The 11,839-nt window shown below is 49.5% G+C and overlaps 2 protein-coding genes across 4 annotated transcripts in view; one reads left to right on the top strand and one right to left on the bottom strand.

Moving 5' to 3' along the window:
• The window catches only part of LOC105554959 (chromosome unknown open reading frame, human C12orf10), a 10,846-nt gene extending 10,017 nt beyond the window's left edge, over positions 1 to 829 (top strand). For both annotated transcript variants that reach the window (XM_012001637.1, XM_012001632.1), the window contains 2 exons: positions 328 to 509; positions 618 to 829. In XM_012001637.1, the coding sequence (XP_011857027.1) occupies positions 328 to 509; positions 618 to 801 (366 nt within the window). In that variant the 3' untranslated portion in view covers positions 802 to 829. The remainder of the gene's footprint in view (positions 1 to 327; positions 510 to 617) is intronic.
• A 276-nt stretch (positions 830 to 1,105) lies between these two features.
• AAAS (achalasia, adrenocortical insufficiency, alacrimia) overlaps positions 1,106 to 11,839 on the bottom strand; it is a 14,218-nt gene continuing 3,484 nt past the window's right edge. Inside the window, exons 3-16 of one of the 2 annotated variants that reach the window (XM_012001577.1) lie at positions 9,521 to 9,576; positions 9,112 to 9,203; positions 8,871 to 8,917; positions 8,527 to 8,625; positions 8,074 to 8,217; positions 3,555 to 3,675; positions 2,802 to 2,926; positions 2,605 to 2,665; positions 2,373 to 2,463; positions 2,081 to 2,174; positions 1,928 to 1,995; positions 1,698 to 1,779; positions 1,495 to 1,579; positions 1,106 to 1,363 (exon numbers count right to left, since the gene is read on the bottom strand). In XM_012001577.1, coding sequence (XP_011856967.1) covers positions 1,139 to 1,363; positions 1,495 to 1,579; positions 1,698 to 1,779; positions 1,928 to 1,995; positions 2,081 to 2,174; positions 2,373 to 2,463; positions 2,605 to 2,665; positions 2,802 to 2,926; positions 3,555 to 3,675; positions 8,074 to 8,217; positions 8,527 to 8,625; positions 8,871 to 8,917; positions 9,112 to 9,203; positions 9,521 to 9,576 — 1,390 coding nt within the window. In that variant the 3' untranslated portion in view covers positions 1,106 to 1,138. The remainder of the gene's footprint in view (positions 1,364 to 1,494; positions 1,580 to 1,697; positions 1,780 to 1,927; positions 1,996 to 2,080; positions 2,175 to 2,372; positions 2,464 to 2,604; positions 2,666 to 2,801; positions 2,927 to 3,554; positions 3,676 to 8,073; positions 8,218 to 8,526; positions 8,626 to 8,870; positions 8,918 to 9,111; positions 9,204 to 9,520; positions 9,577 to 11,839) is intronic. The other variant, XM_012001584.1, reaches the window with a different exon arrangement.

Raw genomic sequence — 11,839 nt, 5'->3', positions numbered from 1 at the left:
TTTTTTTTTTTTTTTTTTTGAGATGGGATCTCTGTCTCTCTGTCACCCAGGCTGGAGTGCAGTGGCAGACAACCTCAACCTCCTGGGCTCGAGCAATCCTCCCACCTCAGCCTCCTGAGTAGCTGGGACTACAGGCACACGCCACCTCACCCAGCTGATTTTTGTATTTTTTGTAGAGACAGGGTCTCACTTTGTTGCCTAGGCTTGTCTCAAATTCCTGAGCTCAATTGATCCTCCCACCTCAGCCTGCCAAAGTGTTGTGACTACAGGCATGACCATCATGCCCAGCCTACCTTAAACCTTTTAGCTAGCCTCTCCCTCTTTCAGGTGGACCCAAGTGGGGAGATTGTGGAACTGGCGAAAGGTGGATGTCCCTGGAAGGAGCATCTCTACCACCTGGAATCTGGGCTGTCCCCTCCAGTGGCCATCATCTTTGTTATCTACACTGACCAGGCTGGACAGTGGCGAGTACAGTGTGTGCCCAAGGAGCCCCACTCATTCCAAAGCCGGTGAGGCCCTAGGGAACCACCCTACTGACCTTCAGGCCTCTCAGCCTTGTTAAGAGAAGGCTGCCAATTCTGACCTCCGCTCTGCTCCCTCTTTCTGCCCACTTGTAGGCTGCCCCTACCAGAGCCATGGCGGGGTCTTCGGGACGAGGCCCTGGACCAGGTCAGTGGGATCCCTGGCTGCACCTTCGTCCATGCAAGTGGCTTCATTGGCGGTCACCGCACCCAAGAGGGTGCCTTGAACATGGCCCGTGCCACATTGGCCCAGCGCTCATACCTCCCACAAATGTCCTAGTGTAATAAAGCCTTCCACCTCATACTGACCCAGTCCTTGACTCATTCTTGCCCTACACCATTCTGGAAACTTGTGAAAAGTGAAACAACTATTTATATGTAAGACCCTGTGTTAGATATATTTTCTTCACAGTAACTTCTCAGTCTTGCTTTCCAAAGCATTTGAATCCATACAGTTTCTAGGGTTAATGTGACCAAATTCACAAGTGGCTAAAAAGTGACAGAACAGGGCCTTAACTCAAAGTCCATGCTTTTTCCCCCTACTCTACCCCAATGCAACTCCCTGGAAAAGACAGACTGGTAACTGAGTGAAAAACAAAAGGAAAACTTATTTTTTATTAGAGGTGGGAATGTGGGGAGTGGGGCAGAACAGGTGGTAGCCCTGGGAGAGGGTCCCAAGGGGCAGAGGTTGGGGATGTCTCAGTAAAGAGGGGCAGGTCATGAATACAGCCTCCACCCCCAGCAGGGGGTTCTTGGGCCCGGCCAAGCACTGGGCTAAAACGTGGAAACTGGGCATTGACAAAGTACAGCGGGATGTGAGCAATTCGGCCTGTGGACCAGCCCTGCAGAGAAGGGAAAGAAAAGGATCAGAGCCTGGGCCCAAAGAAGGGCCATCTGGCAGAGCCATACAGCAGCCAAGGCCCTTAGCTTCTCCATCCAACTCCTGGAAGCCCCAGCAGCCTGGCGCACTCACCACACTCAGCAGGGCCCCTTTGTTGAAGGAAGGATGGAAAGTGATGAGCTGGGGCTGGGCTCCTGGCTCCCCCTGGATAACGCCACTAGAAGAAAAGGTGAGCAGGCAACCGGAGGCAGAAGGGAGCTGCATGTAGTGGGATGTGGGTTTTGTGCAGGAAGGCTGGGGAGAAGTCCAGACCTAAGGGCCCACATGGCACTTACCAGGGAAGGAGCTCAAACACAGGGCTGTTTCGAGTGCAAAAAAGGAGGATGACTGGTTTACCATCCTGTACTCTTGGGTTTCCTGTAAGAAATGGATCCAGGGATAGGGGAGGAACTCTGAAGACAGAGTCCCAGGACAGGGGCAGAGGAGAACTCCAAGCCAGGGCATGGCCTCACTAGATTAATTGAGAAGATGGCTGTAGGCTGAGCCCTTCATCCTTGCCTCTTACCTTTCATGAGCACAGCCAGACGCTCCCCACTGGGGTCCCAGACCATGGAGTGAGCCTCTCCCCCAAGCCTGTGAGTGAGGACAGATTAGGAGAGTTTCAGTGTGGTCCCTCCCATCTGCTTTTCACTGCTACTCCCTCAACCACTCAGCTCACCTCTCCTCACCATCTGGTGTCTGTATTGTTGTCTCAGACAGATCTGCCACAATTGTTGCTGACTTTGCACCTCCAACGCGCCCCTTTCCCTCACCTGTGGATGGATAAGAGCAGAGAGGTTCTTGCAAGAAACAGGCCTCTCATTGGTCCCCCGCCAGCTCACCAAAGGCATCAACACCTCGAAATTTCCTAAGCTTCTATATATTTCCCTTTATCCCTCAGAGCTGCATCTTACCAAAGGTTGCTGCCTCCCTCTGACCACCCCAAATACTGAAATGTTGCCCTAACTCACCACATTGTTCTGGAAAAGACAGGGAGTAAATCAGTGGCTCTCCCAATACAGTGAACAGCAGTCGGTTGCCATCTGGGCTCCAGCAGCCAGTCTGGGGTCAGGGAGCAAAAGGCAGGAGAAGGTATGTCTACAGTAGAATGCAGGAGGGAAAGTAGAGGTGGCCGGGCTTGGGGGCATCAGGGGCCCATTGGAATCATCTCCCCAGCGTCTGTCAATCAGAGTCCCCTCTTACCTGACAGCGCCCTGATAGAGTAGGCCACCTCTCACAAGTCCACATCTGGGCCTCCCAGACTCTAAGCCAGAGAAAAGCAAATTACAGCTCAGGACCTCTAAGTTCTAAAACTTGGACCCACCTCCCTTGACAGAGCTTCCAGGAGCTAAGTGCCTTTCTCTAGGTCCTTGTCCTCCCTCCATCCTCCTCCCACTCACCGAAAGACAGCTGAAGGAGTGGTAGCCAGGATTTTGCTGCCATCAGGGGACCAGAGCAGGTTGGTCACCCCACCTCCTCGAAACCAGGGAAGGGGGACACAGGTCTCTGTTGAGACATCCCATACCTAGGAGAATGGGGCAAAAGATAAGGGAAAACTCAAGCACCCTATCATCTCTCAGAGGGCTGGCCTCTCTAATGTACACAGAGCCAGAAACGAGAGGAAGCAGGAGAGGGACTGTGAAACATGAGGCACAGGTTCATGCTAATGATTACAGAGAATGGAATTTTAAACCTCATGAGTCTGATGGCAAAGCTCCTCTCTGGGTAAGTTTAAGACTGAATGAACCGGCCGGGCGCGGTGGCTCAAGCCTGTAATCCCAGCACTTTGGGAGGCCGAGACGGGCGGATCACGAGGTCAGGAGATCGAGACCATCCTGGCTAACACGGTGAAACCCCGTCTCTACTAAAAAAATACAAAAAACTAGCCGGGCGAAATGGCGGGCGCCTGTAGTCCCAGCTACTCGGGAGGCTGAGGCAGGAGAATGGCGTGAACCCAGGAGGCGGAGCTTGCAGTGAGCTGAGATCCGGCCACTGCACTCCAGCCCGGAGCCAGACTCCGTTTCAAAAAAAAAAAAAAAAAAAAGACTGAATGAACCAAGGTCCCTCCTCCTTCCCCCAAGATGTTTCCACCACCGAGTGAGGAACGCTTTTGCCAGGACTGAAATGCACATGAGGGGCAGGGACCCACTCACCCGGATAGCAGCATCCACGGGTGAAGCTGAGAGCAGCCGCCCCCCACTGGGGGCCCAGGCCAAGCTAGTAACAGGTGTATGCCCAGGGTGAGACAGCACTTGGGCACAGCCAGAAGAGGGTCTGCAGGGGAACACAGAGGATGTGGAGTCAGGAGATGACAAGAAACCATCCCCAAAATTCTATTTCTTTGCCTCCTGCTAAAACTTCCTATCGTGATGGCCCGTTCTGGACTCAAATCCAGGTTGGGGAAAAAGGAATAAGGATTGTGGAAGTTAAAAGAAAAAAACAGTGAAGGGGAAAAAAGGCCAAATCACGAGCAGGTCAACAGAGAAGAGGTGATTTGCAAGATCTCAGGCCAGGGTGAAAGAGAGTGCTTTCACCATAGGCCATGAGGAGGCAAAACCTAACCAGAAACCTAGAAGGTACTGCCCTGGGGTGGTATTAGGCCCCACCCCAGAACACAGCTATCTGCCCACAGGCCATCCACCCTGGCCATCCAGCCTGGCCATCCATCCAACCAGGGATAATCTATGACCTTACTTCAAGGTTCCAACCTTTTCTCTCCAGAGTTATCTAACACTCCTCAGAACACACCCTGTGCTCCGAAACAGCCCTCCTGCCTTGCCTTATCAGAGCGCCTCCCACCTTTGCACTCCTGCGTTTGCTGCTTATCATAAAGATGCTGCATGTGGCTCAGCCTCCATCACCAGCAGGGAACTACCTGAGGGCGCCTGCCATGTGTCTGCAGCTGTGTGTCAGCTGTGTATTTCCAGAGTCATGTGCCTGGACTGACAGATGAAGGCTACTACCTGAATTAATGCCACCTTCTCTTTCTACCTAACTATAACCACCTTCAGCTCCAGTGAAGTCTTAGTCACAGATGTACAATTTAATTCTCTTGAACTTTACAATAAATCACAGCTGCCTTTGCAGGTGGGTTCAGATTCATCTCATTCTTTTCGATGGCTCCACTATATACCACTCAATAGATGAACTACAGTCTATTCAGTCCTGCCTCTACAAATGGACATTTGACTTGTTTGTAATTTTTTATTATACATAATGCTGTAAAAAATATCTCCTGGGCCAGACATGGTGGTTCACACTCCAGGCTGGAGTGCAGTAGCACGATCATAGCACACTGCAGCCTCAAACTCCTGAGGCTCCGGCCTCAGCCTCAGCCTCTAAAGTAGCAAGGACTACAGATGTACACCACCACGCCCAGCTAGTTTTTTCATTTTTATTTTTTGTATAGTGTCTATGTTGCCCAAGCTAGTCTCAAACTCCTAGGCTCAAGTGATCCATCTGCCTCAGCCTCCCAAAGTGCTGGAATTACACCCATGAACCATCACGTGCCTGGCCTTGTTTTTTGTTCATGTATTTATTTTAAAAATTTTTTAAAAATCAAGTTTCGCTCTTGTCGCCCAGGCTAGAGTACAATGGCATTATCTCAGCTCACTGAACTTCCACCTCCTGGGTTCAAGCGATTCTCCTGCCTCAGCTTCCTGAGTAGCCAGGATTACAGGCACGCGCCACCACACCCAGCTAATTTTTGTATTTTTAGTAGAAACAAAAACAAAAAAACCAACAACCTTCCAGGCGTGGTGTATGCACCTGTAGTCCCAGCTACTTGGCTAGAGGCTTACTTGAGCCCAGGTGTTCAAGGCTGTAATGTGCGATGACTGAGTCTGTGAATAACCACTTCATCTCAGCCTGGGCAACATAATGAAACCCCATCTCTAAAATAACCAAACAGGCCAGGTGTGGTGGCTCATGCCTGAAATCCTAGCACTTTGGGAGGCCAAGGCGGGCGGATCACCTGAAGTCAAGAGTTTGAGATCAGCCTGGTCAATATGGTGAAACCCCCGCCTCTACTAAAAATAAAAAATTGGCCTGTGATGGCATGCGCCTGTAGTCCCAGCTACTTGGGAGGCTGAGGCAGGAGAATCGCTTGAACCCAGGAGGCAGAAGTTGTTGCAGTGAGCTGAGATTGCGCCACTTGCCCTCCAGCCTGGACGACAGAGTGAGATTCCATCTCAAAAAAAAAAAAAAGAAAAAAAATCTGTAATTATGTATTTTTTTCTTATAGTACCTACTGTCAAGGTTTAGGTATTAGTGTTACATTAGCTTCATAAAAATAAATCAGGATAGATCCTGCAACAAAAAAAAGGGAGGACAGGCCGGGCGCGGTGACTCATGCCTGTAATCCCAGCACTTGGGAATGCTGAGGCGGGTGGATCATGAGGTCAAGAGGAGAATCCCTTGAACCCGGGAGGAAGAGGTTGCAGTGAGCCAAGATTGTGCCATTGCACTCCATCCAGCCTGGGCAACAAGAGTGAAACTCTGACCCCCCCAAAAAAAAAACTCATTATTTTCTTCTACAATCCACTTTGGTAACTTATACTTTGCTAGAAAATCAAACATTTCCACAGGGCGCAGTGGCTCACTCCTATAATCCCAGCACTTTGGGAAGCCAAGGCGGGCGGATCACAAGGTCAGGAGTTCAAGACCAGCCTGGCCAATATGGTGAAACTCTATCTCTAATAAAAATACAAAAATTAGTTAGCACATGCCTGTAGTCCCAGCTACTTGGGACGCTGAGGCTGAAGAATCGCTTGAACCCGGGAGGCTGAGACTGCAGTGAGCCGAGATCATGCCACTGCACTCCAGCCTGAATAACAGAGCGAGACTCCATCTCAAAAAAACAAACAAACAAAAAAAATCAAACATTTCCTTCAGATTTTCAAATTTGTTGGCCTAAACATGTCCATAATACTCTTATAATTCTTCTATTTTCTACCATATCTATATCTTTCCACTTCTGAAAATAGTATACTTTGGTTTTTTCTCCTTAATTAGGCTGACCAAAAAGTTTTCTTCTTTATTCATATATATATATGTACATATATATATGTACCGCACACACACACACATACACACTTTGTTTTTTGAGATAGTCTTGCTCTGTTGCCCAGGATGGAGTACAGTGGCACGATCTCGGCTCACTACTGCAACCTCTGCCTCCCAGGTTCAAGTGACTCTCCTGCCTCAGCCTGCTGAGTAGCTGAGACTACAGGCGAGCGCCACCACGCCCGGTTGATTTTTTTATTTTTAGTAGAGATGGGGTTTCACTGTGGTAGCCAGGATGGTCTCGATCTCCTGATCTCATGATCCACCTGCCTCAGCCTCTCAAAGTGCTGCGATTACAGGTATGAGCCACCGCACCCAGCCTTTTTTTTTTTTTTTAAGACAGTGTCGGTGGCAGGCGCCTGTAGTCCCAGCTACTCGGGAGGCTGAGGCAGGAGAATGGCGTGAACCCGGGAGGTGGAGCTTGCAGTGAGCCGAGATCGCGCCACTGCACTCCAGCCTGGGCGACAGAGCGAGACTCCGTCTCAAAAAAAAAAAAAAAGACAGTGTCTCACTCTGTCACCCAGACCACAGTGCAGCTGCAGTGGTGTGATGTCAACTCACTGCAACCACCGCTTCTCAGGTTCAAGTGATTCTTGTGTGTCAGCCTCCCGAGTAGCTGGGATCAGAGGCATGCACCACCACGTCCGGCTAATTTTTTGTATTTTTAGTAGAGATGGGGTTTCACCATGTTGGCCAGAATGGTTTCAAATTCCTGGCCTCAAGAAATCCACCCACCTTGGCCTCCCAAAGTGCTGGGATTACAGGCATGGGCCACTGTGCCTGGCCTAATTTTTGTATTTTTAGCAGAGACGGGTTTTACCATGTTGACCAGGTTGGTCTCAAACTCCTGACCTCAGGTGATCCTCACGCTTTGGTCTCCCAAAATGCTGGGATTACAGGTGTGAGCCACTGTCCGCAGCCTTATTCCTAATTTTTTTTTCTTTTTTTTTTTTTTAGACAGAGTCTCGTTCCATTGCCCAGGCTGGAGTGCAGTGGCATGATCTCGGCTCACTGCAACCTCCGTCTCCCAGATTCAAGCGTTTCTCCTCCCTCAGCCTCCCAAGTACCTGGAGCTACAGGTGCACACCACCAGGCCCAGCTAATTTTTGTATTTTTAGTAGTGACATGTTGGCCAGGCTGGTCTCGAGCTCCTGACCTCAGCTGATCCACCCACCTCCACAGTCCAAAGTGTCGGAATTACAGGCATGAGCCACAGCACCCAGCTTATTCATAATTTAAAGAACCAATTTCTGGTTTTATTTTTAGTTAGTTCTCACAGGTATGCTTTTTCTAATTTCATTAGTTTCTGATCTTATCAGCACTAATTTTCTTCACACTTCCTCCAAGTCTCCTCATAGTCCTCTGAAAGACAGTCTTTCCACCCTATAACCCACAGACACATTGTCCCCACAATCCAAAAAGCCCCTAGTTCTGTCTCTTTCTCCAGATTATTCTCAGCAACCCACTTTTATCTTACATCTGCTTTTCCCATAGCCCTGGGAAGTGCTGTGAGGACAAAGAACTTCTCCTTTCAGACCTCCTCACCACCCACCATGCCTAGCATTGCATAACTCTCAGGCCAAGATAAGACAGGCTACTAAGACTTACCGGGTAGACAAGGAGGTAGGGTCCAGGGTCCAGATGAGAATGCAGCTCTGGCAGGCCACAGCCAAGACAGAGGCACTAAGAGGTTTCCAGGCCAGAGCCGCCACATTTCGCTGCAGCCGGTGCTTCAGGGAGGGGACTATGGTGCTAGGGTGAAGGGATAAGAAACTGAGTCAAGACAGGAACACTAAGGCTCCAGCGACCAGAGTGCAGTCAAGGAGGGAAAGTCAGAGAGAAGAAGGAGGATTCATTTAGGGGCCAGGGGCACTATGGGACAGGAAAGGATAAAGGTTAGGTCTAGAAAAAGCACATATCCAGTTATCGAGTTTCTCTGACCCCAGTTCTGGAAGGAGCCCTATGAACCAGGTTCAAGAACTACAGGACTTCCCGGGACCAAGGCTGGCAAGGGAAGATGATATTGACAAGTCAGAGCCCACCTGGTGTCTCCACACATACCTGCTGGCATTATACACACGGACTGAGTCATCTAGCAGGGCCACTGCAAACTTGTTGGTGTGGGGGTGCCACGCAAAGACACGCAAGCAGCAGCTGGACCTAAGGAAGGGTTAACATGAAGAGTTCCTGCACCTACCCCTACCCTAGACCAGAAGCTCACATTCATTTCCAGTAAGGACATGGTTTTTCTCTACTTTTTCTTGTATTCTCTTTTTTGGGGGGACAGAAGGAATGAGAACATGGTGAGCAATCAGAAAAGGAGTAGGAGTCTTTGCCTTCTCCCCAGAGGAAGTTTCGAGGTTCAGGACTTCCTTCCCACAAAGCTCCAGGGCTTGTGCACTCACCAATTTGTGACTTGGGCAAATTCAGCAATCAGATCTTCACTCCTGAGCTGTAAGAACAAAGTAGACAGAGGACACACTGGGGCAAAAGGAGCCCATCCCCTCAATATTCCTACCCGGGAGCTGGACCACTCCTACCTTCTGAAGTCATCACACCCAACCCTGACCTGCAAGGATAGGAATGGGGGCAGAGTAGGATGGGGACGCAGCAACTGCAGAGGGCTGGGGAGGAAGCCAAACTTACAGACAGATGGGGAAACAGGGACCCATGGAGGGAAGAGGCCCATCGACAGAGTGCCAGGGCCCAGCCGGATGCCGTCTTCACCCACTCAAACACTGTAGGGTTGAGGAAGCAGCTCTGATTAAACCATTCAGAGGCCTCTTACCAGGTACCCTCTAGGTGAAAGACAAGGAAGGACAGGCACTCCCCAGGTCCTTCTGCCCAGTAAGTACTCTCAACATCTCACTCTGGACACCCACTCTGGACACCCACTCTGGACACCCACTCTGGGTTATTTGGGTAGGCAGAGGAGAGAAGATGACAGGAAAAATACAGCTAAAAGAGGCTGGGCCAACAGATGTCAGGTGAGTTCAAGAATATGGAGGGGAAGATAATCACAAAACGAGCGAAGGCTGGAGAGAAAAATACTTACCCTCTTCTTCTGAGTTTGCAATTTCATTTAGCACCCCAAAAAGGCCCACATCACGCCTGATAAGGGAGGAAAATGTGGGTCAGATTTATCTGATCCCGTGTCCCCCTCTACCAGTTTCATTCATTCATTCAATATACATGTATTAAAAATACAGACACATTTAATGAGCGCCAACTATGTACCAGGCACTCTACATGTTGTCCTTTCATTTACGTACCTCACAAAGCTGAAAGACATTCTAAACATTTACGGATGAGGCAACCAAGCCTCAGAGGACTTTTGGGGCTTTGTGAGCAGGTTAAGGAGTTGGGACTTGTTCTAAGACAGTGAATGGAAAGCCATGGAAGGGTTCTAAGGAGAGGAATAAACAGATCACACAGCAGCATTTTAGAAAGAGCAGTCTAGTTGCAGATTAGAGAGTGATAAGAATAGAAAAGACCAGGATGCGCGCAGTGGCTCATACCTGTAATCCCAGCACTTTAGGAGGCCGAGGTGGGCGGATCATGAGGTCAGATCGAGACTATCCTGGCCAACATGGTGAAACCCCGTCTCTACTAAAAATATAAAAATTTGCCAAGCGTGGTGATGCATGCCTATAATCCCAGCTACTTGGGAGGCTGAGGCAGGAGAATTGTCTGAACCCGGGAGGGAGAGGTTGCAGTGAGCCAACATCATGCCACTGCACTCCAGCCTGGGCGACAGAGTGAGACTTCGTCTCACAGAAAAAAAAAAAAAAGAGAGAAAAAATAGAAAAAGTCCAGGTGCAGTGGCTCACACCCGTAATCCTAGCACTTTCAGAGGCCAAGGCAGGTGGATCACCTGAGCTCAAGAGCTTGAGACCAGCCTAGGCAATATAAATGCTGTCTCTACAAAAAAATACAAAATGTAGCCAAGTATGGTGGCGCACACCTGTAGTCCCAGCTACTGAGGAGGCTGAGGAGGCTGAGGAGGGTGCATCACTTGAGCCCTGGGGGCTGATGATGCAGTGAGCCGTGTTCCATGTTTGCACCACTGCACTCCACGCTGGACAACAGAGCAAGATGCTGTCTCAAAAAAAAAAGAATAAGAGAAAAATAAATCAGTTAAGAATCTACTTTAGGGCCGGGTGCAGTGGCTCACGCCTGTAATACCAGCATGCTGGGAGGCCAAGGCAGGCAGATCACGAGGTCAGGAGTTTGAGATCAACCTGGTCAAGATGGTGAAACTCCATCTCTATTAAAAATACAAAAATTGGCCTGGCACAGTGGCTCAAGCCTGTAATCCCAGCACTTTGGGAGGCCGAGACGGGCGGATCGCGAGGTCAGGAGATCGAAACCATCCTGGTTAACACGGTGAAACCCCATCTCTACTAAAAATAGAAAAAATTAGCCAGGCATGGTGGTGGGCGCCTGTAGTCCCAGCGACTTGGGAGGCTGAAGCAGGAGAATGGCGTGAACCCAGGAGGCGGAGCTTGCAGCGAGCCGAGATCGCGCCACTGCACTCCAGCGAGGGCAACAGAGTAAGACTCCGTCTCAAAAAAAAAATTAGCCAGGCATTGTGGTGTGCACCTGTAGTCCCAGCTACTCCAGAGGCTGAGGCAGAAAAATTGCTTTAACCTGGGAGGCAGAGGTTGCAGTGAGCCAAGATTGCGCCATTGCACTCCAGCCTGGGTGACAAAGTGAGACTGTCTCAAAAAAACAAAAAAGAATCTACTTCAGGAATCTAGGGAAAAGGTGAAAGTGGCCTGAACTGGTGGGATGAAGAAAAAGAGACAGATTTGAGAGACTTAGGAAGTAGCATGAACAAGATGTGAAGACTAATCAGACATTAGTAAAGGAAAGAGCAATCAATACAAGAAAAACACCTAGGTAATAATTACATCAGCTAATATGCTTACAATGTGCCAGCTCTGGACTAGGTGCCTCACATGAACTAATCAAGCCATTATGACAATTCTACAAGATAGGTATTGTTATCACTGCATTTATTTTTATTTTATTGAGACAGGGTCTTGCTCTGTCACCCAAGCTGGAGTGCAGTATTACCATCATGGCTCGCTGCAGCCTCAACCTCCCGCACTCAGGTATTCCTACCTCAGCCTCTGGAGGAGCTGAGACTACAGGCACACACCATCATGCCCAGCTAATTTTTAAATTTTTTGTAGACACAGGGTTTCACTCTGTGTGTGTGTGTGTGTGTGTGTGTGTGTGTGTGTAAGACGGAATCTCACTTTGTCACCCAGGCTGGAGTGCAGTGGTGTGCACTCGGCTCACTGCAACCTCTAACTCCTGGGTGCAAGCAATTCTTGTGCCTCAGCCTCCTGAGTAATCAGGATACAGA

Source organism: Mandrillus leucophaeus, unplaced genomic scaffold, assembly GCF_000951045.1.
Source record: "Mandrillus leucophaeus isolate KB7577 unplaced genomic scaffold, Mleu.le_1.0 Scaffold118, whole genome shotgun sequence".
Classification (NCBI taxonomy): Eukaryota; Metazoa; Chordata; class Mammalia; order Primates; family Cercopithecidae; genus Mandrillus; species Mandrillus leucophaeus.
This window is presented reverse-complemented; position numbering and strand designations above follow the sequence as displayed.